The sequence below is a fragment of the Dendropsophus ebraccatus genome, chromosome 10, assembly GCF_027789765.1.
Source record: "Dendropsophus ebraccatus isolate aDenEbr1 chromosome 10, aDenEbr1.pat, whole genome shotgun sequence".
Lineage (NCBI taxonomy): Eukaryota > Metazoa > Chordata > Amphibia > Anura > Hylidae > Dendropsophus > Dendropsophus ebraccatus.
This window is the reverse complement of record NC_091463.1, coordinates 7,450,345-7,477,371: the sequence shown is the minus strand read 5'-3', so window position 1 is coordinate 7,477,371 and position 27,027 is coordinate 7,450,345. Positions and strand designations below refer to the sequence as shown.

General features: G+C 42.1%; 2 protein-coding genes across 6 annotated transcripts in view; one reads left to right on the top strand and one right to left on the bottom strand.

Moving 5' to 3' along the window:
• The first annotated feature begins 538 nt into the window (after positions 1-538).
• Positions 539-27,027, top strand: part of RALGDS (ral guanine nucleotide dissociation stimulator) — a 111,973-nt gene continuing 85,484 nt past the window's right edge. The window contains exons 1-6 of one of the 5 annotated variants that reach the window (XM_069986027.1): positions 539-624; positions 2,428-2,535; positions 3,974-4,145; positions 19,028-19,190; positions 20,313-20,411; positions 22,611-23,137. In XM_069986027.1, the coding sequence (XP_069842128.1) occupies positions 23,117-23,137 (21 nt within the window). In that variant the 5' untranslated portion in view covers positions 539-624; positions 2,428-2,535; positions 3,974-4,145; ... (1 more) ...; positions 20,313-20,411; positions 22,611-23,116. Of the gene's footprint in view, positions 625-2,427; positions 2,536-3,973; positions 4,146-19,027; positions 19,191-20,312; positions 20,412-22,272; positions 22,488-22,610; positions 23,138-27,027 lie in introns of those variants that run through there. The other 4 variants (XM_069986033.1, XM_069986029.1, XM_069986030.1 and 1 more) reach the window with 4 other exon arrangements.
• LOC138802573 (ficolin-2-like) lies at positions 935-6,428 on the bottom strand. Its single transcript, XM_069986035.1, has 6 exons — positions 6,290-6,428; positions 4,284-4,319; positions 2,827-2,954; positions 2,391-2,517; positions 1,941-2,075; positions 935-1,416 (listed from the first exon to the last, which is right to left on the bottom strand). The coding sequence occupies exons 1-6, from the start codon at positions 6,345-6,347 to the stop codon at positions 1,163-1,165; spliced, it is 738 nt and encodes a 245-aa protein (XP_069842136.1). The 5' UTR covers positions 6,348-6,428; the 3' UTR covers positions 935-1,162.

The following is a 27,027-nucleotide window of genomic DNA, read 5'->3' as shown; positions in this document are numbered from 1 at the left end:
ACACAGGTGTGGTGCCCAACCCCCGGGATGATGTTATGTTGGTGGTTGGAATATAGCTTAGCCAGTGGTGGTATAGTCGTGACCCCAGTGCTAACCCGGCACACAGGTGGATGTTACACCTGCTTTTAGATTATGGCTGTCTATATTGTTCCCCAATGGTCAGTGACCTGCTGGGCTGTGATGGGTCCCTTGGGCTCTTATCACGTTGGTCCTAAGTGGAGTTATGACCAAAAGAGCAATGATCACTGAGTCCCAGTAGAATAAATAAAGTGGTTTTACTGATAGTCTCTTGCAATACAGAATAGCTTTTCCAATAGGTGACTTCTTTGAGACAGACTTGAGCTCACTGAATCTGTGCTGGGAGATGCTTAAAGAAGTCCGGCGAAAATTTTTAATAAAGTATTGTTATACAAATTACCAATATACACTTATTACGGGAAATGTCCTCCAGGGGGAGGACACAATACTATGGGCAGATGAAGCAAAATCAGTGCATTACATAAGTTATACAGTTGTGGTAACCAATCTCTTATTTTGCAGAAAATTGGTTTCCGTGGGCGGCTCCACCACTTTTTCTTTGCACCACATTTGATTCCTCGTTCCGGTTTTTCCTTAGTATGGGCGGTGAGTAACACTTTGGGCACACTGTGATGTCATGGACCTGTGTCAGGTATGGCACCTATGTTGGCCACACATTACTCTATGTCCTTATTAGAAATGTCCTCAGTGGGTGCCCCCCAGATTTTGTCACCCCTATCTGTCTACCCCTCCCTGCTGGCTGAAGTGATGAGTGAGGCTCTCCCACTGTATTGACGCTGGAGGTCAGTGCCTTGTCCTGCCTTATTACTACCGCATAGACAGTGACACGTGCTGACTACTGAGCAGGGGGAGCAGCCTCTCAAAATGTTCATAAATACATAAAATGCACATAAAATATGAAGAAATACTTGTTTTATTGAGGATTGTGATTATTTATTATACATTGCAGACAGTGAGAGCAGTCCAGGGATGCGGTGATGAAGGCTTACATAAATCATAGAATTCAGGCAGTGATGAGCTCTATACAGGTTTATTCTGGAGCAATTTTTTGCAGGCTGTCAGGGGCTGCTGGGAGTTGTAGTTTTCCAGCACCTTAAAAGCCCCGAATTGCAGTACGTAGTCATCACAACACCAGCCTGAACTTCATTTCTGAATGCTCAAAAGAGTAGTGGTCGCCCTTTGCGGTGAACCAGTTGATGCCAACATTGGATTCCTTGTGTTCACCCCTAAAATACAGGCCGTTCATGTGGGCGCTGAGGCAGGACTTAAACCACCAGCCACCCTTGAAGAGACCCCCACAGTTAGCGGTCGCGTGTTCGTCATTGTCCTCATCAAATGTGGTGAACTTCATCTTATTATGCTGAACAAGAGAGTCCCCTAAAAGACAAAGCACACAGCGTATGAGGAACCTTCAGAATGCCCAATTCTGTCTGCTGTACAGTAATGTATAGGAAAAACAAACAGCCCCCCGCCTTGCAAGATCGTGACCAACACTCCAAGCTGTACTCCATGTTCTTACTAAGGATCAGTAAAGTAATGTATGTACACAGTGACTCCACCAGCAGAATAGTGAGTGCAGCTCTGGAGTATAATACAGGATGTAACGCAGGATCAGTAATGTAATGTATGTACACAGTGGCCCCACCAGCAGAACAATGAGTGCAGCTCTGGAGTATAATACAGGATGTAACGCAGGATCAGTAATGTAATGTATGTACACAGTGGGGGAGATACTTGTTTGCCTGCTTATATAAAGCCCCACCACCAATTTCTCGCTCGCATTTACTTGGAGGCACATGTGAGTACCTGAGGACCTCCCCCTGCTCTGTGGTAGCCACCAGTAATTGCCGGGGAACTTGTGTTGCCCATTATTTCTCCCAACTTCTCCAACCTCTCTTTACCTGCATTTCCTCCAATGAAGGGTCCCAGCTCTAGTTTGTACTTCTCACATTCAGCCTGAATCTTAAAGGAGGAATATTTTGCATGATACTTCACAGATGCAGAATCATGGAGATCAATACGCAGCTCCCATTTACCTGTGGGATACAAAGCATGGGGGTCAGTGCAATGTAGTAATTGGTCACAGCAGCACAGAGTATTTGAGGAGAGGAGTGTGCTGATCTTGTAAGCTCAAGGAAAAGACCTTTCCAACAGCACAGAGTATTTTAGAAGAAGAGTGTGCTGATCTTGGGAGGTCACAGAGAGGTACATAGTGGAAGGAACAGACCTCGCCAGCAGCGCAGAGTATTTCAGGAGAGGAGTGTACTGATCTGGTGAGGCCACAGAAAGATACATAGTGGAAAGAGCAGAGTATACCTCATGATGTGGGAAGGGTTATAATATTCAATTACCAGATTTAGTTAATTTATGTATCTTTTCATTCCCCAGCCAAAATTCATGGCGACTTCCAAATCCCTCTTTGTAAGACTTCCAGTTACGGGTGAAATCCACAGATCCGTCCCAACGCCTCTGAAACACCTGCACATGGGAAGGAAGGTCAGTATGAATTTCACTTAAGATCATGGAGGTTCATTTTATTATTGACAGACTGCTAGAATGGTGGAGCGAGGGAATATTACAGCTCCCACACGTATAGTATATTATGGCCCGGAGGAGCTGATCTTGGGGGCTGTACTTGCAGGGGCCAATGTTATCTTCCATGACAGCTTTTTCAGGGTGAGACATAATATACACATACAGGGCGACACATAGAAATATAGTTACACCCCCTCCTATTTTCAACATAGTGACCACAGGAACTCTGCAGAAACCCAGCCACAGACTTACGATCCATCCGCCTCCATCAGTGTGCATGTCACAATAGACTCTCATTGGTTTTTCATCTTCAGGGTAGATGGTGTACCAGTCACTAAAATGGGCTCCTCTGTCCAGCAGTTCTTTGCAGTCCCTGGCACCTTGTAGAAGAAAATCTAAAGTTAAAGGGTTTGTCCTATCAGCACAGTCTCTGTTCTTGTGTCCTATAAGGGCCCTTTTGATCCAGTGTCTGCAACAAATGTAGACACATCCTTCTCCTCTTGGTGCCTTGTGGTCTCTGATTGCGTTTGTAGGCTTTTTTTTTTCTTTTGTAAAAAATGACTGAAAAAAAATATTTTTACAGCAAAAAAGAATGAGAGAGATAAGCAACAGTCAGACCTCTCTGGCTCCGCTTCCCATAGAAAAAACAGCATTGTGCAACCGTGGTAAATACTCCTATGTATGGGGGGACTGGGGAATAACAGGATAGATAACTCATGGCCAAAACTATAGTTTGGCTGTCAGTTATTGGAGGTGTATGACCTCCTCAAGAGTATTACATTAAAGACAATGTATAAGGGCTTTAGAGATGTGGCAATGATTGATCCACAGAGGGCCATTAGGGCATGAATACAGGTAAAGTGCAGGAACTACATGCGAGCAGGTCCCCTTCCTGATGTCACTGATTTGCACATGACACACACTGTATAAAAATGATTTCTGCGTTTTAAGCGGGCTAGAAAACAGGTAGGTGAGGGGTAGGGAACCATGGCTCTCCAGCTGTTCCAAAACTACAACTCCCATCATGCCTGGACAGCCAAAGCTAAATCTTTTTCTGTCCAGGCATAATGGGAGTTGTAGTTCTGCAACAGCTTGAGGGACAAGGTTGCTTACCCCTGTGTAGGGAATCTTGTCACCTAATAGACATTGCCCTTGGTGTAATAGTTGTATAAGTGCTTTTTGGTTTATGTACATAAAGTTTGTGCCATCTTGTGGCTGTTTAGCAGAATACATTCTATTGATGTTATGATTGCATATCCTAGAATGTATAGCTTGGATAGTTTGCCTCCACTCTACGTTTAGCTGTGTGAATCTAGTTTCATAAAAGAAAACACTGTCCATGTAATTGCTAAGTATTCTTCAGCCTTCTAACGTACTTGTGTTTTTTTCCTTTACGCAGTGGTCTGTATTACGTCACCATTGTCTCCATTGACCCAGATACAGAACACATTACCAGCCCTTATACACTGTAGCAAGCCGTGGTCCTGTGTCAGTCTGGCATTATTAGAAAGAAGTTTGTGAGCTGCAGTATAGACTGTTTCTGTTCACTGACAGCAGGCATACATGATAAGGTGAGGGATAAAACACAATGGTCAGGTATAAAACACAAGGTACACAAGGTTGCTGATGGTTTTATTACACAATGAATGTATAGATTTTTATAGGCCTAGCATAAAATGCATAGCACATAGAAAAGCATTATGACTTACCATAGTACTCTATTGGGGTGTCGCAGCATCTTCCACCTGTAATACGAAGGAACGGATGGTATATTAGTTACACAGACTTAGCAAAGATCATATGACCAAAATGTATGTAATGTAATGGATTATAACTTTCTAATAGACTTTGGGGAGATTTATGGTGCTGTCTTAGTCAGGTTGCCTTTGGTTGTCTTTGTTGCCTTTACAGCAACCAATTAGAGCTCAGCATTATTTTTTTTTTTTTACGAGAGCTCATTAATATATAAAAGTTCCTAGGTGAAACATCACATAGAAGCAGGGTATCTGTACATGTACATCACATAGGAGCTAACGTTTCAGCTCATAGTGAGGTATCTGTACATGTACATCACATAGGAACAAACGTTTCAGCTCATAGTGAGGTATCTGTACATGTACATTACCTAGGAACAAACATTTCAGCTCATGGTGTAGTATCTGTACATGTACATCACATAGGAACAAACATTTCAGCTCATAGTGAGGTATGTGTACATGTACATCACATAGGAACAAACGTTTCAGCTCATAGTGAGGTATCTGTACATGTACATCACCTAAGAACAAACATTTCAGCTCATGGTGTAGTATCTGTACATGTACATCACATAGGAACAAACATTTCAGCTCATAGTGAGGTATGTGTACATGTACATCACATAGGAACAAACGTTTCAGCTCATAGTGAGGTATCTGAACATGTACATCATCTAAGAACAAACATTTCAGCTCATAGTGAGGTATCTGTACATGTACATCATCTAAGAACAAACATTTCAGCTCATAGTGAGGTATCTGTACATGTACATCACCTAAGAACAAACATTTCAGCTCATGGTGTAGTATCTGTACATGTACATCACATAGGAACAAACGTTTCAGCTCATAGTGAGGTATCTGTACATGTACATCACATAGGAACAAACGTTTCAGCTCATAGTGAGGTATCTGTACATGTACATTACATAGGAACAAACATTTCAGCTCATAGTGAGGTATCTGTACATGTACATCACATAGGAACAAACGTTTCAGCTCATGGTGTAGTATCTGTACATGTACATCACATAGGAACAAACATTTCAGCTCATAGTGAGGTATCTGTACATGTACATCACATAGGAGCTAACGTTTCAGCTCATAGTGAGGTATCTGTACATGTACATCACCTAAGAACAAACATTTCAGCTCATAGTGAGGTATCTGTACATGTACATCACAGGAACAAACGTTTCAGCCGATAGTGAGGTATCTGTACATGTACATCACATAGGAACAAACGTTTCAGCTCATGGTGAGGTATCTGTACATGTACATCACATAGGAACAAACGTTTCAGCTCATAGTGAGGTATCTGTACATGTACATCACCTAAGAACAAACATTTCAGCTCATAGTGAGGTATCTGTACATGTACATCACATAGGAGCAAACGTTTCAGCTCATGGTGTAGTATCTGTACATGTACATCACATAGGAACAAACGTTTCAGCTCATAGTGAGGTATCTGTACATGTACATCACCTAAGAACAAACATTTCAGCTCATAGTGAGGTATCTGTACATGTACATCACAGGAACAAACGTTTCAGCTCATAGTGAGGTATCTGTACATGTACATCACATAGGAGCTAACGTTTCAGCTCATAGTGAGGTATCTGTACATGTACATCACATAGGAACAAACGTTTCAGCTCATAGTGAGGTATCTGTACATGTACATCACATAGGAGCTAACGTTTCAGCTCATAGTGAGGTATCTGTACATGTACATCACCTAAGAACAAACATTTCAGCTCATGGTGGAGTATCTGTACATGTACATCACATAGGAACAAACATTTCAGCTCATAGTGAGGTATCTGTACATGTATATCACCTAGGAACAAACATTTCAACTCATGGTGGAGTATCTGTACATGTACATCACCTAAGAACAAACATTTCAACTCATAGTGAAAATATTGTAGAATAGTGAAGTAGAGGCATATTACCAAATAAATCAGCATGGGCCAGTGAGACCAGCGCCAGGGTCAGCAGCACGCTCCACATGGTTCCTGTCGATTACTGCGCTCACTGGTCTCATTGCGGACGGAGCGACTTTTTATAACAAATTTGTAAACTCCACCCTGGGCGTTATCTAACATTTCTGCTGGACCATGGATGGTAACAGAGTCACAGTCAGGGAGACAAAGAATAAACTTTGCACAGATTGAGGGCTAGAACGATGACCGCTGAGGTGGAGTCATGAAATATGTCACTACAGACAGTCCTATCGGCCTCTAATGGAGATAAGGGTTAAAATAGTAACCTAGAATGTAAAGCCAGTAAATATGGGAAATGATAAAACTGCAACTTTAAAGGGATCCATAGAACTGGCTCCACCTGGTACAAGAAACTATGTGCCCCATTCATGTACATGGCTCCACCCTTGTTCTATAGGTATAGGTGCTGTGACTCACACATCCATAAAAACCTCATTTATCTTCCTGGCTCCTTCCACAGAGCTGGATAATAGATATATGCTAGATAAAGCTGGATAATATTATTTAACATCATCTGGACTATGAGGAAAAACAAATCCACAGTCAGGCTGGGTTCACACTACGTATATTTCAGTCAGTATTGTGGTCCTCATATTGCAACCAAAACCAGGAGTGGATTGAAAACACAGAAAGGCTCTGTTCACACAATGTTGAAATTGAGTGGATGGCCGCCATATAATGGCAAATATTTGCTGCTATTTTAAAAGATTTATAAAGAGGCAAAACTATGTTCTCATCTTTAGCATCTATACCTCTTTTGATGCATCCCATTATTTTATTAGCCTTGGCAGCTGCTGCCTGGCACTGATCACTAAAGTTGAGTTTACTGTCCACCAATTCCCCCAGGTCCTTTTCGGAAGTAGTTTTACCCAGTGTTTTATTATTTAGCACATAACTGTATTTATTATTTCTACGGCCCAAATGCATAACCTTACATTTATCCACATTAAACTTCATTTGCCATTTCACTGCCAAAGCCTCTAGCTTCTCCAAATCCCTCTGTAATATATTATCATCCTCCTCTGTGCTGATTACTCTACGCAGTTTAGTATCATCTGCAAAAATGGAGATTCTGCTCTGTAGCCCCTCTACAAGGTCATTAAGGCTGGGTTCACACTATGTTTTTGCAATCCGTTTTTGCAATCCGTTTTTTGCAAAAAACGGATGCATTTGTGTGCTTCCGTTTTGATCAGTTTTTCCAATGACTTCCATTATTAAAAAAAAAAACGGATCAAAACGGATCTGTTTTTTTGACGGACACAAAAACGTTGCTGACACTTTTTTTTGTCAGTTAAAAAAACTGGATCCGTTAAACGTATGCTGAAAACGCAGTGTGAACTCAGCCTAATAAAAATATTAAAAAGTGGATCCAATACTGACCCCTGTGGTACCCCACTAGTAATTAAAACCCAATCTGAATATGTTTCATCAAAGACCATCCTCTGTTTTCTATCACACAACCACTTATGCGTTTCGTAGACCTTTCTCAGGGAGTGGTGAAAGGTCTACGAAACGCGTTTGAGGGTGAGGTGCAGGGGTTGTGTCGTATTGGGGAAGAGGATTCCGGTGCATGATCTGGTCTGAGGCTGTGACTTAAATTGTTTTGTGGGCAAGTTAGCCCTTGGCTTTTGCTACATTGCACTCAGCATCTTTTATAGACAGATTTTCATGCACATTGTACTTTGATTGGTTTTGGAATCCTATTTATGTATTTATGTATTGCTCCCCCAATGTCAGTAATGATTTATGATTTTGTTTGTATTATGGTATGGTCCCCTGCACCTTATTTTTAAGTGTCCTTTGTGTTTATGTTGTTTTTATGGGATGATTTGGGGATTTATGAATTAATAAAAGAATTTCAATTTTGGTCATATAGTTGTGGTTATAACTTCTTTCTTGATTAGTTTGGTTTTTTTTTTGTTGGTTGCCAGTCTATAACTCACCTCTTCATAGAAGCTGATCAGATTAGTCTGACAGGATCGATCCCTCATAAATCCATGCTGGTGCTGCTTCATAAGATTATTTTCATTAAGATACTCCAGTATAGCATCTCTTACAAACCCCTCAAATACTTTACCTACTATAGATGTTAGACTTACGGGCCTGTAGTTTCCAGGGTCACTCTTTGACCCCTTCTTGAATATTGGTACCACATTAGCTATGCGCCAGTCCTGTGGAACAATCCCTGTTGTTACAGAATCTTTAAATATTAGGAATAACGATCTGTCTAACACAGTACTCAATTCTTGCAAAACTCTAGGCTGGATACCTTCTGGGCCTAATGACTTATGTATTTTAATGTTTTTAAGGCATCTCCCCACTTCTTGTTGTGTTAGGCAGGTGAGATTTATGGGAGGATTTATATTATCCCTAGTCATGTCATCTGTTATGGGATTTTCCTCTGTGAATACAGTAGATTATAATGTATTCAGTGACACAGCCAACGCATTCTCTCCCCAGCAGCATCTCCAGATTCACTGAGACCCTCTGTAACCAATACCTTTTGACATGCCTGATGCCATTTCAAAAGTTATTTTTAATGACAGGTACTCTTTAAATTTACTGTCAATCCCTGTATCCTTCTTGTGTCACAGCAAAAGCCAAAGCTTTGGTTGTCCAGACATGATGGGAATTTTAAAACAGCTGGAGGGCCACATGTTCCCTATCAACATCCTGTGGCTCAGACACTGATGGTCTATCCTGAGAATCAGTTATCAGTATAAAACCCCCTTTACCATGACATGATGGTGTCTGCAGTTCTGTGTGCTGATCATGTGATTTCAAACATTTCAGGGATATTTAACTCTTTGCTCTAATTCTCACATCCGTTGTTCTGTCTGCAATGGCCCAGTTATTTAATGGCCCCGTTCACGCATCTGTGCGCGTATATGGGGCCGCGATCTGTGCCGCAAAAAACGGACATGTAATGTGGACCGTCTTTTGCGGCACAGATTGCTAGGGTAAGCTATGGATGCACATTTGTAGTGCGGGCCACGGTCGCGGACTGCACTACGGGTGTGTGAATACAGCCTTTCTGGAATCATTTCTTGACCTTATCTCCGGGGATTTCTTTACAAGTCGGCCACGCGCTCTACAAACACCAGGTGGGAGTCTTATCTGACACAAGCTGATAGAGAATAGCTGTGTCCGAACTGTGTATCAGCGGCAGGGAAGTGATGGATGGGTATCACCGGGGAACACCTACAACTACAGCAATGAGGGGAAGGCAGCAGCTGACATGTCACGCACATATGTGTCAGCCTATGGTCGCCTACATGGCAAGCAAGAGTACTGACAATGGCATCAAAGGTGCAATGTGGAGAGTGACTGTAATAACCAAGAGTGGGGCCCATATCGGTTTATACTGCTGTCCACCAGAGACTTCACACTGACTAGTATCTTCTATGCCCCTGACCACAAGGGTTGGATTATTTATAACTCATGATCACCAGGGACTGGTGGAGCCATACATAGCACTAGATGCTGTATATAGAACTGGGACCATAAATAGCACTAGATGGTGTATGAAGAACTGGAACCATACATAGCACTAGATGATGTATGTAGAACTTGAGCCATACATAGCACTAGATGGTGTATATAGGACTGGGACCATACATAGCACTAGATGGTGTATATAGAACTGGAACCTTACATAGCACTAGATGGTGTCTGGAGAACTGGAGCCATACATAGCACTAAATGTTTATATAGGACTGGGACCATACATAGCACCAGATGGTGTATATAGAACTGGGACCATACATAGCACTAGATGGTGTATATAGGACTGGGACCATACATAGCACTAGATGGTGTATATAGGACTGGGACCATACATAGCACTAGATGGTGTGTATATAGGACTGGGACTATACATAGCACTAGATAGTGTATATAGGACTGGGACCATACATAGCACTAGATGTGTATATAGGACTGGGACCATACATAGCACTAGATGGTGTATATAGAACTGGGACCATACATAGCACTAGATGGTGTATATAGGACTGGGACCATACATAGCACTAGATGGTGTATATAGGACTGGGACCATACATAGGACTAGATGGTGTATATAGGATTGGGACCATACATTGCACTAAATGGTGTATATAGGACTGGGACTATACATAGCACTAGATGGTGTATATAGGACTGGGACTATACATAGCACTAGATGGTGTATATAGGACTGGGACTATACATAGCACTAGATGGTGTATATAGGACTGGGACTATACATAGCACTAGATGGTGTATATAGGACTGGGACTATACATAGCACTAGATGGTGTATATAGGACTGGGACTATACATAGCACTAGATGGTGTGTATTTACCACTTAACACCACAGATCTGGAGTGGATGCTGCATGCACTTTAGCTATCAAGGTATTTATCTGTATTGATCAGGGATTGGAGCTGTCGTTTTACATCCCACAGACCCTTACTGTATGGTATTATACATGCCAGGTATATGTGATCCACAGTGACATTGTAATATACACTGACCTGCTGGGGCTTTATATTACACACAGATATAAGGGTCAATCCACCGGGCACTGACACTGGAGTCTACATAGAGTGCAATTCCACAAATACCCAGTGGTGGCAGCAGATATGCGTCTTGTGTTTACATTTCACTGTTTCTATTTTATTATGCTGATTTTTCACTGTATAAAAGGATAGCCAAATTGAAGAGGCTGCTGGAAACGGGTCCATTATGGTAGACTTCCACCCTCTGGGAAGTGTATAAGGTGGGTTTGCTTCCTAGGTTATGTCAGGCAGGAATTATGAGGTATCTGATGTATTACAAGATGGGTTAGTGAAGGAATGGGCCATCTCATTTTGTCGGAATCCACCTGTTGGGAGTATGTTAGGGTAAGGCATGCATCGAGGGAGGGAGAACATTTTTCTTTGTGAAAACCAGAAGGTATTATTAAAGGGATACTCAAGCGAAAATCTTTTCCCCAGTAATTGAAACACATTACAAAGTTATATAACTTTGTAATACACTTCAATAACCTATCAGGGCCTGAATATGTGGTTTAAAAGACAGGGCAGAATCAAAGGTGACCCCAAGGCAGTGGACTTGGGGGACAGGGGACAGAGTACAGCCATTGATAGTGATTGACAGATTAGACGGCAGGGTAAAGCGGGATGGGGGAAAAATGATAAGTTCTGTTTTGTCCATGTTGAGTTTTAGAAAGCGGGAAGAGAAGAAGGAAGATATGGCCGACACTCTGGAATCCTAGATAGCAAAGAGGTGACAGTAGTATGAGGGATGGGTCAAGTAGGAAGGTAAGAGACAGACCTTCCTCTTTGACGTCTCCTGCAATAGGGAGATATCAGAAGGTTAGATTCGTCTAAAAGCCCTATTACACAAAGCCATTATTTGGACTATACCGACCGTTACGACCTTCTCTCTGTATAATAGGAGCAGAGGCAGCAGACCGCCACTATCTTCTATGAGCTGCTTGGACGATCTAACAATCACCCGGGCAGCCACCCCCCTGCAACTCCCCGCGCCCCCCACCTGCTCTTACCTGTTTACTGCCAACAACTGAAGAGAAAGCAAAGGTGCGTGTAAGGGGTTACGGACACAGAGTAAACATGAACCTTGAATATATATATATAGAAGACCCTGAGCAGGGGAAACACCCTGAGAGCGAGTTCATGGCCCAACAACCATGGTCAGGAGCTGAGAAAAACCACAGGTGACAGAGCATAGTATTACTTCTGATGTTGTTGGCATCTAGAACTATGGATATAAGCATATCCCTCAACCAAATATAAGCATATCCCACAACCAAATACAGTGGTGCCTTGGATTACAAGCATAGTTTGTTCTGGACCATGCTTGCAATCCAAATCCACTCTTAGGCTGTGTTCCCACTTTGTAAGACACCAGCCTTTCCGTTCTGCAGTACTGGCTGGATGATCTTTACTGCCTCTAAATTCGCATGTGGGCGCATCCGTGCATGCCTGCATACGAATTCCCCGCTGAACTGACAGGGTTTTCTGCGGCCACTGTTGAATGAATAGCGGTCGCAGAAAACTGATATGTCAGTTTCTTGTGGCGCTACTATGGATCCCGGCCGGAGTGTATACTATGTGTATACACTCCGGCTGGGATTCCTCAGAAGGTACCACTTTGCAAGTACCGTAGTACGGCCGTGATTATTATGAAACTTATGCAGTGGCAACATGGCCTTAAACCAAAGCAAATTTTCCCATAAGCAATAATTGAAATCCAAAAATAATAATTAAAAAGAGCTGAATGTAATATATATGTTACTGTAAATTTAGCAATCATGTGGTGTATAATGTATAGTAACTGCATAACCCTGATAACACAGCAGCAGCTTGTAGATACCAGGAAGTTAGAATCACAGAGCTGTGCAGGAGGACAGTGACAGAAACTTTTCTATACAGCAGTGGGTAGAGCTGAGTGTGAGTGCAGGCACATTATAGCAGCAGTGGGTAGAGCTGAGTGGAATGGAGAGGATGGGAAACACAAGAGCGGACAGAGACTGCAGGGAGCATGAAGAAATGAGCAGGGTATGTGTGGGCACAGTATAGCAGCACTCTCTATCCGGGGAGAGAGGGGTTACAGCTATGGAGAGATTACCTCCACAGTCCTGTCCCCTGATGTAAGCCCCAGCCTGAAGTGGATCTGCTATGATTTGGAAGGTGAGGGAGACTTCCTGGGTCAGGTCTGTAGACCCCGCTATGCAGACCACAACCAAATATAAGCATATCCTACAACCAGATATAAGCATAGCCTACAACCAAATCCTACAACCAGATATAAGCATATTCTACAACCAAATATAAGCATATCCTACAACCAAATATAAGCATATCTGTTCTGTCAGTTTCTTTTTGCTATTGGCCGCACAGCTGCTGTATACATAGGGAGACGTGTAGGCGATATTGATAGATTTTAGGGTACGTTCACCCTTACCGGTTTTGCAGCATATTTAAATAACTGAACACAGCATGAAATCTGCACCATCAAATGTGCTGCGGATCTGCTGCAGATCTGCTGCTGATCCTATAGGTGTGAACGCACCCTTAAAGAGGACCTGTCACCCCCCGTGTCGGGGGGACAGGCTCCCGACCCCCCGTTACAGCCCCTTATACTCACCTGATCCCGCCAGGTCCCGCTTCCTGATCCGGTCAGGTCACGGAGATATGAGCGCCCGAACCCGGCGTGCGCGCTCACAGGAGAGTCCGATGCCCATAGAGAATGAGGGAGCATCGGACTCCCCATTCATTCTCTATGAGCGTTGGGCTCTCCTGTGAGTGCGCGCCCCGGACTTCGGGCGCTCATATCTCCGTGACCCGACCGGATCAGGAAGCGGGACCCGGCAGGATCACGTGATTATAGGGGGCTGTAACGGGGGGTCGGGAGCCTGTCATCCCGGCACGGGGGGTGACAGGTCTCCTTTAAAGTAGAAAAGATGCAATCAGCGGAGAATGGGACGTTTTCCCGCTCATTTCCTGATCATTGTCCCTTTTACATGATTATCGGCAAGGGAGGGTTTCTAGTAACACTGTGATGTTCGCCCCATGTTGAATACACTTTGGGCTTGCTGTGTGGGTGACACACCTGTTGCTCTTTGCGTGTCCTGAGGAAGTTGTATTGAACACTAGAGGGCAGCAGAGCTCACTGTGACAATGTCCCTGCTATAAGTCAGGGATGAGGAACCTTCAGCCTTCCAACTGTTGCCAAACTACGATTCCCATCATGCTTTAGCTTTGACTGTCCAGGCATAATGGAATTTGTAGTTTGACAACATCCCTGATCTAAATGGTATTTATAAATGACATTGTAATACTCCCAGAGCGACAATGGTTAACTTAATGTACCAGATCCTTAGTTGTGTGAAATGATATACAGTGGCGCCTTGGTTTAAGAGCATTGTTTTGGTTTAAGAGCTCACTGTACTGGGTGGGAAGGCGAGTGGAGGAGGGGCATGGTCTGCATAGCGGGCTCTACAGCCCTGTACTCTGACCCAGGAAGTCTCCCTCACCTTCCAAATCATAGCAGATCCACTTCAGGCTGGGGCTTACATCAGGGGACAGGACTGTGGAGGTAATCTCTTCATAGCTGTAACCCCTCTCTCCCCGGACAGAGAGTGCTGCATGTATGTGCCCACATCTGTCCTGCTCATTCCTTCATGCTCCCTGCAGTCTCTGTCAATCCTGATTGGTCCATGCTAACCCCCCCCCTTCCCCATTGCTGTCATGTGACCACACAGACCTCTGACAGCAGCCCTGCTTCTCTATTCTAGCCTGTTGTACTACGCTACTGCATTATGGGGATCTGCGGTTTCATCCTCAGGTTTCAGGGTTATACAGTTACTATACATTATACACCACATGCTGATTGCTATATTGTACAGTAACTTATATATCACATATCCAGCTGCTGTGTTATCAGGGTTATACAGTTACTATACATTATATACCACATGCTGATTGCTATACTGTACAGTAACATATATCACATATCCAGCTGCTGTGTTATCAGGGTTATACAGTTACTATACATTATACACCACATGCTGATTGCTATATTGTACAGTAACTTATATATCACATATCCAGCTGCAGTGTTATCAGGGTTATACAGTTACTATACATTATACACCACATGCTGATTGCTATACTGTACAGTAACTTATATATCACATATCTAGCTGCTGCTGTGTTATCAGGGTTATACAGTTACTATACATTATACACCACATGCTGCTATACTGTACAGTAACTTATATATCACATATCCAGCTGCTGCTGTGTTATCAGGGTTATACAGTTACTATACATTATACACCACATGCTGCTATACTGTACAGTAACTTATATATCACATATCCAGCTGCTGTGTTATCAGGGTTATACAGTTACTATACATTATACATCACATGCTGCTATACTGTACAGTAACTTATATATCACATATCCAGCTGCTGTGCTATCAGGGTTATACAGTTACTATACATTATACATCACATGCTGCTATACTGTACAGTAACTTATATATCACATATCCAGCTGCTGTGCTATCAGGGTTATACAGTTACTATACATTATATACCACATGCTGATTGCTATACTGTACAGTAACATATATCCCATATCCAGCTGCTGTGTTATCAGGGTTATACAGTTACTATACATTATACACCACATGCTGATTGCTATACTGTACAGTAACTTATATATCACATATCCAGCTGCCGTGTTATCAGGGTTATACAGTTACTATACATTATACATCACATGCTGCTATACTGTACAGTAACTTATATATCACATATCCAGCTGCTGTGCTATCAGGGTTATACAGTTACTATACATTATATACCACATGCTGATTGCTATACTGTACAGTAACATATATCCCATATCCAGCTGCTGTGTTATCAGGGTTATACAGTTACTATACATTATACACCACATGCTGCTATACTGTACAGTAACTTATATATCACATATCCAGCTGCTGCTGTTTTATCAGGGTTATACAGTTACTATACATTATACACCACATGCTGATTGCTATACTGTACAGTAACTTATAATATCACAGATTCTGCTGTTTATAAATGTTTGTTTTACATGTTATTCAGATTATAAAACCATTATTTTTGGGGTGTGGAACCAATTGTCTGCATTTCAGTGATTTCTTATGAAAAAAAATTTGCTTTGGTTTAAGAGTGGATTTGGATTACAAGCGCCGTCCTGGAACGAATTATGCTCGTAATCCAAGGCACCGCTGTATAATACACCTGCCACCCACCAGCTATTAAAAACTACCATTCCCATCATGCCTGGACAGCCATCATGATTGGAATTGTAGTTTTGCAAGAACGGGAGGACCTTTAAGAAAGTCCTGTCTGGGGGACGGAACACGTGGGGTTTTGTGGACGCCGACATGGATCCTCATACTTGGTGATATTTATTCATTTAGCCTCGGCTTTTTTTTTTATCATGTTTTATCTTTTTACTTTTGTTTATCTCGAATCGTAACATCAGCACCAGTGGGGGTCCATTTTACTCCTAGATCGGTGTGTCCTTGTGCCGCGCCTACTGTACACGGCACTGTGTTTTGGTTTGGTTTGTGTATTTTAATTGATTTTATCCTGTTTGTCCCACTTGCTACTTTTTGTACCAATAAAGTATATTTTCACTGTTTATATTGATTTCTCTCATTTCTTCAGAAGTCCCACCCATGTATTTGACGTGCCTTTTCTTGTGGTCTTCACCTTGTATTCCTTCCTTCATGTCAATTTGGGTTGAGCACTCTAGGCTTCAAATTTTAGTGATATTTTTTCATGATCTATAAAGTTCTTTTTTGGGGTAGTGCCTTGTCTGTGTTTAAGATCTGCAGACATGTAATGTAAAGCGCAATCTGAGTTTTATAGCTTCAGAACACGCTGTATATGGTGAGGACACCATTGTAGCGGTAACATTGTGTGTTACGGCAGCCATTGTGTCAGCTCAGTGTTTCCTTATAGGAATGAACCATGTATGTAAATAGTCTGCATCTATATCCGTCCTCTGAAGGGAAGCCTCAGCGTATTGTGTGTTGGGCGACGCTAATATTATCACTATAACCAGAAGTGACAGGAAACTAGCTGAAGCTCCGTCATGTGTCATGCTGTCTGTGGAGCTAGTGTATCTAAGCTTATGTGTGATACTGTCTGTGGAGCTAGTGTATCTAAGCTTATGTGTGATACTGTCTGTGGAGCTAGTGTATCTAAGCTTATGTGTGATACTGTCTGTGGAGCTAGTGTATCTAAGCTTATGTGTGATACTGTCTGTGGAGCTAGTGTATCTAAGCTTATGTGTGATACTGTCTGTGGAGCTAGTGTATCTAAGCTTATGGGAGGTACTGTTTGCTGAAATAGTATATTTAGGCTTATGTGTAATACTGTCTTTTGAGCTTGTGTATCTAAGCTTATGTATGGTATGTGTATGTATAGTGGGCTGTACAGTGGTGTGTATGGTGGTGTATATAGGGATATGTATATTGGGATGTGTATAGTGTGTATATACTATGGTATGTATAGTGTGTATATATAGCGGTATATATAGTGATGTGTTGCTGTCTTGCTCTGATGGTGACCTGCTTGTGGCTATAGGCCGGGGATCCATTATTGCTCGGCTATACTGTATGTATGTATGTATATATATATATATATATATATACATACATATATATATATATATATATATATATATATAGTGGTATATATAGTGTATATATATAGTGGTATATATAGTGTATTTGTATAGTGGTATATATAGTATATATGTATAGTGATATGTATAGTGGTATATATAGTGTATATGTATAGTGATATGGTATATGGATGCTGTCTTGCTCTGATGGTGACCTGCTTGCGGCTATAGGCCAGGGATCTATCATTGCTCGGCTATACTGTATATGTATAGTGGTATATATAGTGTATATGTATAGTGGTATATATATAGTGTATATGTATAGTGGTATATATAGTGATATGTATAGTGGTATATATAGTGATATGTATAGTGGTATATATAGTGTATATGTATAGTGGTATATTCAGTGTATATGTATAGTGGTATATATAGTGATATGTATAGTGGTATATATAGTGTATATGTATAGTGGTATATATAAGGATATGTATAGTGGTATATATAGTGTATATGTATAGTGGTATATATAGTGTATATGTATAGTGATATATATAAGGATATGTATAGTGATATATACAGTGTATAAGTACAGTGATATGGTATATGGATGCTGTATTGCTCTGATGGTGACCTGCTTGTGGCTATAGGCCGGGGATCCATCATTGCTCGGCTATACTGTATATGTATAGTGGTATATATAGTCTATATGTATAGTGGTATATATAAGGATATGTATAGTGGTATATATAGTGTATATGTATAGTGGTATATATAGTGTATATGTATAGTGATATATATAAGGATATGTATAGTGGTATATATAGTGTATATGTATAGTGATATGGTATATGGATGCTGTCTTGCTCTGATGGTGACCTGCTTGTGGCTATAGGCCGGGGATCCATCATTGCTCGGCTATACTGTATATGTATAGTGGTATATATAGTCTATATGTATAGTGGTATATGTAGTGTATATGTATAGTGGTATATATAGTGTATATGTATAGTGGTATATATAAGGATATGTATAGTGGTATATATAGTGTATATGTATAGTGGTATATACAGTGTATAAGTATAGTGATATGGTATATGGATGCTGTCTTGCTCTGATGGTGACCTGCTTGCGGCTATAGGCCGGGGATCCATCATTGCTGGGCTCCCGGGCTCAGTGTGTTCAGAAATAGATCTTGCTGTCATCTAGTGGATCACATTACAGCGGATCACCATTGCTGCTCTATACATATCTATAGCCTCCACTTCCCAATATATTGCAGCAATATCCCACAGCCTTCAGTGCAGTTTAACCCTTTCACCACTGACCCGGTGCGCTGCGTTTATTAATCAGGGTCGGCCGTAAATGCATCAAATAACTCTAATCATTATAGCCACAACCACCGGCGAGGTAATCAGGAATTAAAAGGTATTTGCGTCTGTCGTATGAATACTAATCTCCACCCCATCCCCTCTCCTCCAGGACTCTGCCCAGACCTCACAATAGCTCCCAGGAAGGAATACAGACATCCACAGTTAATCCAGCTGTCGCCATGGGAACCGCAGCCCAGAGCGCCGACGTACCAGCAGCGGCGGCTTTCCAGAATTTTTATTCAGCGTTTTAATCAGTCCATGCCAGTTATCAGGTGACCGGGCTCCCTCCATGTCTCCCATTACAGGACTCCCTGCCGAGGGGATGTCACATCTCGTAACATCACACGGAAACGAGCAGCCTGGCCGCCCGTAAAGCTCAGGGGGCTAACAAGTGGGGACAGGATTGTACAATGCTCATTTTATAAAAGTGAAATATCTATCGCTATAAGTGAGAGATAGATAAGATATAGATTGGATATAGATAGATAGAATATAGAAGATAGATACATGGGTATGGTAAACTATATATAGAATAAACTGTGACTACGCTGGGACTTAGTATTTTTAAAGAAGGACCCCAGATCCAGGTTACGTCCTTGGACCACACATTCCCCACAACCTGTATCACACCTTATAAATGATACAAATATATATATATATATATATATATATATATATATAGGACCCATTGCCAAAGCTCTTATTGTTGCCAAAGAACTGTGAGAACATACTTATTTACATCCATAGACCGAATACATATATAATACATGTCCAAGTGACACAGTTATAAAGCTCAGCCCAAGATAAAGAGCTCTGACACTGCTGTGCTCCTGGGTGAGAAGGACCAGATCAAGATGGCTTGTTAGCCTCTATTTGCTGTCAGTGAATGGACTTGAGATCCTTCATGACTTACGGGTACACAGCAGCCATTTTCTGGCACTCATGCTTGTATGAATGTTTTCAAATCAGGCCCCACTATGCCAGTTGCGCCAGAGGCACAGGGAGGGGCAGAACAGGGGTAGGGGGCTTAGCGTTTTAAAATTTAACATTTTTCCAGCAGAAATATGTTACAGAAACCTACCTCGGCTCTGAGCTGGTGTAGGTTTCACTATGTGCGCACACTGTCCCCCTCAAAATTGTCCCTCTTGGTGTTCCTCATACAGGTGCATTGCTTATTACAGAGCTCTTATAGCAGGGATGGAGGACCTTCAGCACTCCAGCTGTTGCAAAACTACAGTTCCCATCATGCCTGGACAGCCAAAGCTTTAGCTCCCAAATGGGTGAACTATTAGGGCTCCCTAATCTAAGAGCATTAGTCTGACTCACTATATTTAGCAGCCTGTACTAACAAGTTATGTAATATTCATGCATTTTTTTCTTTCCTACCCTCTTAGGAATAGACTCACATATCCGTGCAAGGGCAGGTTCTCTCTGTCTATTCCATCTGTTACCCATGGATACCAGGAAAGTCCTTCAACATCTCAATGCAGAAAGTATATTATGTTTCTGTCACCCATCATTGTACAGTGATGCTGAATGTATTGAATTTTTATGTATTCAGAATATAACGCCTATAATACTGCTCCTATATACAAGACTATAACTACTATAATACTGCTCCTATATACAAGAATATAACTTCTATAATACTGCTCCTATATACAGGAATATAACTACTATAATACTGCTCCTATATACAGGAATATAACTACTATAATACTGCTCCTATATACAGGAATATACCTACTATAAATACTGCTCCTATATACAGGAATATAACTACTATAATACTGCTCCTATATACAAGAATATAACTTCTATAATACTGCTCCTATATACAGGAATATAACTACTATAATACTGCTCCTATATACAGGAATATAACTACTATAATACTGCTCCTATATACAGGGATATAACTACTATAATACTGCCCCTATATACAGGAATATAACTACTATAATACTGCCTCCTATATACAGGAATATAACTACTATAATACTGCTCCTGTATACAAGAATATACTACTATAATACTGCTCCTATATACAGGGATATAACTACTATAATACTGCCTCCTATATACAGGAATATAACTACTATAATACTGCTCCTGTATACAAGAATATACTACTATAATACTGCTCCTATATACAGGGATATAACTACTATAATACTGCTCCTATATACAGGAATATAACTACTATAATACTGCTCCTATATACAAGAATATACTACTATAATACTGCTCCTATATACAGGGATATAACTACTATAATACTGCTCCTATATACAGGAATATAACTACTATAATACTGCCCCTATATACAGGAATATAACTACTATAATACTGCTCCTATATACAGGGATATAACTACTATAATACTGCCCCTATATACAGGGATATAACTACCATAATACTGCTGCTATATACAGGAATATACAGAAATTGAGGTAGAGTGTGGTCAGTAATACACAGCAGTGTGGTGGCTCTGCAGACACATATGGTCACTCTAAGGTTTCTGTGTTTTGCTCCTCTGGGCCGGGGGCAGAAGGTGGGGTAATCCGAGCCCCTGACAGACTGTCACTTACCCCTGGGGCTGGTGTCTTGTATTTTAGGAGGAGATCCGTCCTTTGCTCTGACTCTGGGTTATATATCATTTTCCATGTTCATTATTTTCAGGTTTGAGATGATCACGTTTATTAAAATAATAATTTTTATGCAGATTGAGGAAGCAGGGATCTGTTCATCCACATGTAGAGATATGGGGCACATAAGCTGGCATCAGGGAGTTTTATCCACCTGTACAATGGTTATGGACCCTCATACCTCATTGGTGTCACCAGTACCTAGTGAGGAGTGTACAGCCCAGATGAGAGAGGCCACAGCCTCATCCATTCCCAATAGTGTTAGTGAAGGAGACTATAGCCTGGCTCTCTGGGGATGTTGGACGGGACCCCCCCTCCTGTGCTTTATGTGAGGGGAGGGGGTTAATACCATAAATGGCTGGTTTATTGAAGAAGCAGGAGGTGGCGGGGAGGGGGGACATTTAATACAGGCAATTAAATGGGGCACTCCCTTGTGCCTGCCCTTCCCATACTGTCACACCAGCTGGTACTGGGTGCTGCTCGTCTATAAACCTGTATTTGCTCCTTTTTTCCCCGCTTCTGTGCTTCCGTCCGGAATCATCGCTCTGTTTCCAGAGACATAAATCTGAATATTTGACCATAGAATCAGCTGCCTCCTCTCTCAGCGTTTGCAGTGTGTGGTTGTTCTCCAGTCATTGGTTGCTAGAAGACGCTCTCTCTCTCTCCCTCTCTTCCCTCCTCCCTTCTCTCTCTCTCTCTTTCTCTCCTCTCCTCCCTGCTTCCATGGCCTTTGTAGCTACAGAGCAATGTGTCTCCATATGAGCAGGGGACCTGCATTCCTTATCTGTCCTTGTCTGTCACAAGCAAGACCAGGACATCTTCAAGAAGACCCTGTGCCTGCTCAGCACCTCCTTCTCCTCCTCCTTCTCTTCTGTCAAGAAGGAAGCTACAGGAGCCCGACACCCTAATAAGATCACACAGGTCATTCGTCCTCAATAGGAAACATTGATTGCCAGTTACTAGCCCCTTCCATGGAGACCCCTCCTCACTCCCTAAGGTGAGACAAGGACAGCAGCCTCACACCACTAACCTCTTCTCTTCCAGATCACTGAAGGAAAGAAGCACAATGGATTTCGTGAACAGATTGAAGACGATGATGAGGACCCCCTGATGTTTTCCCCTATAATCCTTTAATATCATTGGCCTATTAAAGGTAACAACCTGTCCTATTCCTGGGCATCGCTGCTGGATTCAGGATGCAAACGTCTGTCCCTTTAAATCTCTGCAGTCTCCTGCACGATTCTTCTTTTTCTCTTTTGCTTTCGCCACCATTGGTTGATTGATGACATGGTTCCTGTTGAGGCTCCGAGACTAGGGTCACCACTGACACCTGCTCCGCTCGGATACATGTGAAGGCTTCCAATGCTTATAGGATTGATTGACTCTCCGACACAACATGGGTCATTGGTTGACAGGACAGTAATCGGTGCCAGTCATCTGTGGACCGTGACCTCCCTGAGGTGGGGGGCAACTAGCGTCTAGGAGCCCTCTAACCACCTCAGATCTTAAGGATTTTGTGACTACAGAGAGAGGATGAAGGACCATATATAATGATGATGCTTGATATACAGGTAAGATGCACTGTACACAATGTATGGATCAATGTATGGATCAGCCAGGAATTATATTGTTTGCTTTTAGGGACACCTAGTTGCAGGCCTTGTGGACAGGAAGTTTGGATATGGGAATGGTGGTTACTTCCTCATCTGATAGGATTTATAGCTGTAAGCAGGGAATGCATTGTAATGCGTAATGTATTTTTATAAACAGTGGCTGGTGATGTCATCACTGGTGTGTAATGTTCACCCTTAAAGGGGACCTTAGAGTGAAATATTCACTTTTTTTTTTTAACTTTGCCGCTTTTTTTGGGGGGGGGGGGTCATGCGGGATCTCCTTAGTTTTGTCACCATCATACACAAGTATCGCTGCTGTTTCCTCCCCTGCCAGACAGCAAAAAGGCATCCAGCACTTGATCTAAGGCTACATTCACACACTCTGTAGTTTTGTCTGGAATTGCGGATCCGTAATTACTGACAGATTTAGGGTCCATAGATTTCACACTGTCCGTATATTTACAGATCTGCAAAAATTACTGACAAGTCTAGTACGGACCATAATTGCAGCACAGATCATCCCATAGAAGCCTATAGGAGTGTCTGTAATTCTTACAGATGCATAATTTTAACTTATAAGTAAGGCAATATAGTTACCGCTCCTGGAGCCTGCGCTGCACAGCATCACAGAGCTCCTGTACCCCGCCAGCTATGATCTTCTCCTGGGTTCCAGGTATGTCACGACCCAGGCTCGACGTCAAAGATGGGTGGGATTTAGCCCGCTCAGCCAGTCAGTGACTGCTGCGGTTTCCCGCCCCAGTCACTGACTGGCTGAGCGAGGCATCAGTCAGCGGGGTTGTGACGTCGGAAGTGAGGAGCTCAGAAGACAGCCAGCGGGGTTCAGGAACGGGACGTGGTGCTGCATGGGCAGCGGGACAGGTGAGTATTTCTTCTTTTTGATTTTCCCCCACCCCCTGCCCGCAATGATTTTTTGATTTTGACACCCCCCTCCCCCATCTGACTTCCCTTTTAACTATTAACTATAAAAATATGGATTATAGACTCAATACAGATGAGTTTTTTTGCAGATTGGGGATGAAGATTGCAATCATCATATAGGCCTCATTCACACATCCATACTAGGACTTGTGCTTTTTTTGTGTTTGTTTTTTTGCGGCATGGATCGAGGCCCAGTACACACATACGGACATGTGAACGGGCCATTTAATTCTGTTGTCCCTATGTTCACGGACATATCACTAGGGCCATACGGTCCTGAAAAACTACTGAACGTGTGATGTTTTCTTTAAATTGGGACACTTTGTTTATTTAAAAGGGAATCTGATCTTCACATCTAAAGATTGTCTAGTATTTAAAGGGGTTGTCCAGAATGAGAAAAATATGGCTGTTTTATTCCACAAATAGTGCCACCCTGGCTAACAGGATGTTTATGGTACTACAAGTCATTGCTACTCCACCCTGCTATGCCTGACACAGCCCACGCACACCGGGCGCTATTTCTGAAGGAAAGCAGCCATGTTTTTTCTTAATCTTCCAGATTTCCAGGATTCCATCCGTGCTCCGGTACATTAACCAGTGATTCGGCCTTGTTGTTGCAGTTCCTCTCAGACCCTTGAGCAATGTCTTTTACTGTTACTCCAATTATTGGGATAATGTGGCCGACAGCGAGCGCTCTTTTCCGTGTAAATACCACACATGGTTGTTATAATTCTTGTTCATTGGCGCTATAATCACGCTTTAGAATTTGTCTTGGCCAGCACCCATCCACAGTACGCTCCAAGCTTCTGAACAGCTAGTGGCAAAAAGACGCCATCTTGGCAATTAGTCATCCCATATGGGCCTCGTAATACAGAGCGGAAAGATATTGCAATGTGTATAAATGGTGAGTTATGATGTCATCATTTGATCTCATTTTTATTATTGGCGATTTTCTTACACTCCTCTATTTAGGTTGGGGACTTGGGGAACCTTCAGCCCTTCAACTGTTGCAAAGCTCGGCTGTCCAGGCATGATGGGACAGCTAGAGGGCCAAATGTTCCCCGCCCCTGACTTAGGCCAAGGCCTTCTCCATCCATATGGGGACAAAATGCATCTGTGCTTTGTAATTTGCATGTAATATATAAGGCAGTAGTACCATATTATGAGATATATATATAATGCAAATGATCAGAGATAAAACCGCCCAGCTTGGTCTGTAGAGAACCAGTCCGGCTTTGATGATGTAACACTTGGTGTCTTATAATCTCCATATATTTTTTAGTAGGAGGCATTTCTTGGCTGAGCACACGATACCGGCTGGATTATCCATTGCTGTAAATGCCGTGTGTAGTCACATGGAGATGTAGCTTGTCTGGAGCCATTGGCCTGGATGATGTCCCCGCCGTTGAGCTCTGGCCGTTCTCTGCCAGGTTGTAGCTTTATTGGCAGAATGTAAATGAACTGTCTGCACAGGTCTAATCTTCTTTCGGCTCACGCCGGGTCTGGCTGCATAGACTTGGCTCAGCTTGTGAATAAATGATGGCCAGCTGGACAGTATAGCCCGATTGTATGGGGAAAGTCAAATAGTGGAGCCCACTAGGGAGGAGAAACCAATGTGATGATTTCATCAGACAGATTTCCCTGCTTACAATGACATCAACAGAATGACTTCCATGCTTGTAGTGACATCAACAGAACTGCTTCCCTGTATATATAGTGACATCATCAGCTTATTCTCTGTATATAGTGACATCATCATAACAGCTTCCCTGTATATATAGTGACATCATCATAACTACTTCCCTGTATATAGTGACTTCATAACTGCCTGCCTGTATATAGTGACGTCATCAGAACTGCTCTGTATATAGTGACACCATCAGAACTGTTTCCCTGTATATAGTGACACCATCAGAACTGCTTCCCAGTATATAGTGACATCATCATAACTGCTTCCCTGTATATAGTGACATCATCATAACTGCTTCCCTGTATATAGTGACACCATCAGAACTCAATGACTCTTGAGAAAGGAACCGGTGCGGTTCCGAAACGCGTTGCGTCTCCACAATAAAATATATTTTTATTACTCACTGTGCCTCGATCTCAAGTTGGACCTGCGCCCCATAATCCGTGTAGTCTGGAGTTGGAGGTTGTTTGCATCATTGTTTCCTGTTGGATATCGGGAGTGGCTGCGGTCCTTGATATATACGCTACAGAGTGTTGTGCCTCCCTTTGCACAACCACATCAGGTGAGGGTTGCCGTGCACCCCTATCCCTTTTTCACCCTGCCCTTCTGATCCTCGCCATGGAGCGCTGTCGCCCTTTGTTTTTTCCCTGTATATAGTGACACCATCAGAACTGCTTCCCTGTATATAGTGACACCATCAGAACTGCTTCCCTGTATATAGTGACACCATCAGAACTGCTTCCCTGTATATAGTGACATCATCATAACTGCTTCCTTGTATATAGTTACATCATCAGCTTATTCTCTGTATGTTGTGACCTGTATGTTGTGACATCATCAGAACTGCTTCCTTGTATATATATAGTGACATCATCAGCTTATTCTCTGTATGTTGTGACATCATCAGAACTGCTTCCTTGTATATATATAGTGACATCATCACAACTGCTTCCCTATATATATATAGTGACATCATCAGCTTATTCCCTATATGTAGTGACATCATCACAACTGCTTCCTTGTATATAGTTACATCATCAGCTTATTCTCTGTATGTTGTGACATCATCAGAACTGCTTCCTTGTATATATAATGACATCATCACAACTGCTTCCCTATATATATATATATAGTGACATCATCAGCTTATTCCCTATATGTAGTGACATCATCACAACTGCTTCCCTGTATATGGTGACATAATCAGAACTGCTTCCCT

Bases quoted from the DNA above. Each gene is read 5' to 3' on its own strand.
- LOC138802573 (XM_069986035.1), bottom strand. From the start codon at position 6,347: ATGTGGAGCGTGCTGCTGACCCTGGCGCTGGTCTCACTGGCCCATGCT. The intron at 2,955-4,283 runs GTAAGTCATAAT...TTCTTCTACAAG, and splicing joins CACCCCAATAGAGTACTATG to GTGCCAGGGACTGCAAAGAA. The intron at 2,518-2,826 runs GTAAGTCTGTGG...TCCCATGTGCAG, and splicing joins CTGATGGAGGCGGATGGATC to GTGTTTCAGAGGCGTTGGGA.